Source organism: Lissotriton helveticus, chromosome 5_1 (assembly GCF_964261635.1).
Source record: "Lissotriton helveticus chromosome 5_1, aLisHel1.1, whole genome shotgun sequence".
Classification (NCBI taxonomy): domain Eukaryota; kingdom Metazoa; phylum Chordata; class Amphibia; order Caudata; family Salamandridae; genus Lissotriton; species Lissotriton helveticus.
The window spans coordinates 1,715,562,951-1,715,565,245 of NC_136065.1; the positions used below are offsets into that span (position 1 = coordinate 1,715,562,951).

The 2,295-nt window shown below is 40.4% G+C and overlaps 1 protein-coding gene across 1 annotated transcript; it reads left to right on the forward strand.

The window, feature by feature from the left end:
* Positions 1-776: 776 nt before the first annotated feature.
* LOC144752786 (olfactory receptor 5G26-like) lies at positions 777-1,721 on the forward strand. Its single transcript, XM_078640638.1, has one exon. The coding sequence runs from the start codon at positions 777-779 to the stop codon at positions 1,719-1,721; it is 945 nt and encodes a 314-aa protein (XP_078496764.1).
* The last annotated feature ends 574 nt before the right edge of the window (positions 1,722-2,295 follow it).

A 2,295-nucleotide genomic window follows, 5' to 3' on the forward strand; every position in this document is an offset into this window, starting at 1 on the left:
GTGACTGCACCCGCCTGCAAGGGGATGTCGAGGAGGTCCATGGTACCCCTTTTGTTTTCCCCCACCAGAGGGCTGCCATTAGGGGGCCACTGACAGTGCTCGACCTTTTAGGTGCACCACTGTCAATATGCCTCCTGAGAGATTCTTTGCCTCTGCGCCCATGTCTCTTATACAGCACAGGCCCATTGGCAAAGGGATTCCCTCATTTACATGGGACACACCCTTATGCAAATGAGGGAATGACCTCTAAAGATAGCACTGGCACTTTAAGTGCACCAGCCCTATTGGTATTACAGAAGGGGCAGCAAAAGCATCCTCAACCACTTCAGTAATACCAAAGTGCCCTGGGGGCATGCCAAGTTGGAGCAAATGCCTGATGCACCACAAGACATTTATATAATATGGCCCTAGGTGTCTACCTGACCTTGTTATTCAGAATTAACAGATGTCATTAACAAGTGACAAAAATGTCAACAGTTCTGACTTGTTAAGCAAGTTTTCAATGTGTGTGTCTACTCTGCCCAGTCACAATTCATCCAAGGCTCGTAGTTAAAATGAGCAAGAAAACATAGCAGAAGCAGCTCACAGTTATTCTAAGATCTGCAATTACAGTGAAATCCATCTTTAGTACCATGGACCTAAGTAATCGTATGAGCTACATCTGCTGTGTATATGAATTATTATTTCCTTTATTTATTTATTTATTTTATTTTTACACATTATCCTATCAAAATTTGAAGTCTGATGTATTCTTATATTGTTTTTCAGGTATCAGTATGGAGCAGAAAAATCACACTATGGCAAAGGAATTCATTTTCCAGGGATATCCAAGTTCCCAAAATGCACAGTTAGCTCTTTTCATTGTACTTTTACATGTTTATATGTTGACAATTGTATCAAACATCCTGATCATACTTTCAGTAAAGGCTGACCCACAACTGCACGTTCCCATGTACTTCTTCCTTAGCCACTTCTCATTTGTAGAGATCTGTTACACCTCAACTACTGCACCAAAAATGCTCTTTGATTTGTTGAGAAAGCATAAAACTATCTCTGTTGCTGGGTGCCTTATACAATTTTATTTTTTTGCTTCTTTTGGGGTGACAGAGGATTTTCTACTCTCCACCATGGCTCTTGATCGCTATCTGGCCATTTGTAGACCACTGCATTACAGTACTATGATGACCCATACTGTGTGCAAACAGCTGGTTGCCACATCGTATGTCATCAGTTTCCTTACTATTTTGATTCCTGTTATCTGTATGTCAAATTTGTCCTTCTGTTTTCCCAATGGCATAAACCATTTCTTCTGTGATTTTGCTCCACTTCTAAAACTATCATGCACCGACCCCACCATCAGCGGGCTGATTTTTATGATAACTGGTTGTATGAGCATCTTCTTCTGTTCCTTTATGATCCTGGTGTCTTACACTTTCATCATCATAACAGTTCTGAAGATCCCATCCACCAGAGGTCGTCGGAAGGCCTTCTCCACATGTGGCTCCCACCTCATGGTGGTCATTATCTTCTATGGAACTTTGATATTCATCTATGTTAGACCAACAAGCACAGACTCATTCTCTTTTGACAAAGTGGTGTCTGCTTTTTATGTAATCCTTGTACCGCTCTTGAATCCACTCATCTACAGTTTAAGGAACAAGGAGATGAAGCAGGCAATGCACAGGGCACTGCAACCATGGATAAGGTTACGGAAGAAGTAGTTTATAATGACAGCAATAATTTATCATAGCAATGCAGAATGGTAATGTGTGTTCTCTCAATAGGTACATCTAAATACAGTTGTGGAAATGCATGGGCACTTGCTTGACAGAGATAACCTATCAACTTGTCATACAAAATATGTAATAATAAATATTGAGTGCACCACTACACTCATTCTTATGAGCTGTCCAGTATAATCTGAAGCAAGTCCTCAAATTGATGAACTGCTGTAATCTACTTTATTTTCTTATTCATTTAAACCCAGACAAGACTCAGCGGGACTTATTAATGGTATCATTATTTTTCGACACTGCATTGGATATTTAGAATTCCTCTTCATAATGATATTTTTTAAGCTGCAATTTAAGACACATTGGGGCAGATTTAGATTTTGATAGACAGGGTACTCTATCACAAACATTATGGAGTACCCTACACACCAAACTTATTTAGGGACTGAGGACCTCTGGCTTTCTCCCTTTGGCCCCGAGGCATCCTCTTATTGCCTGATGAACTTTGGGCAATCAGAGGAATACACCATCCCCTTTACTTAGGATTTACAGTGGGATTTCC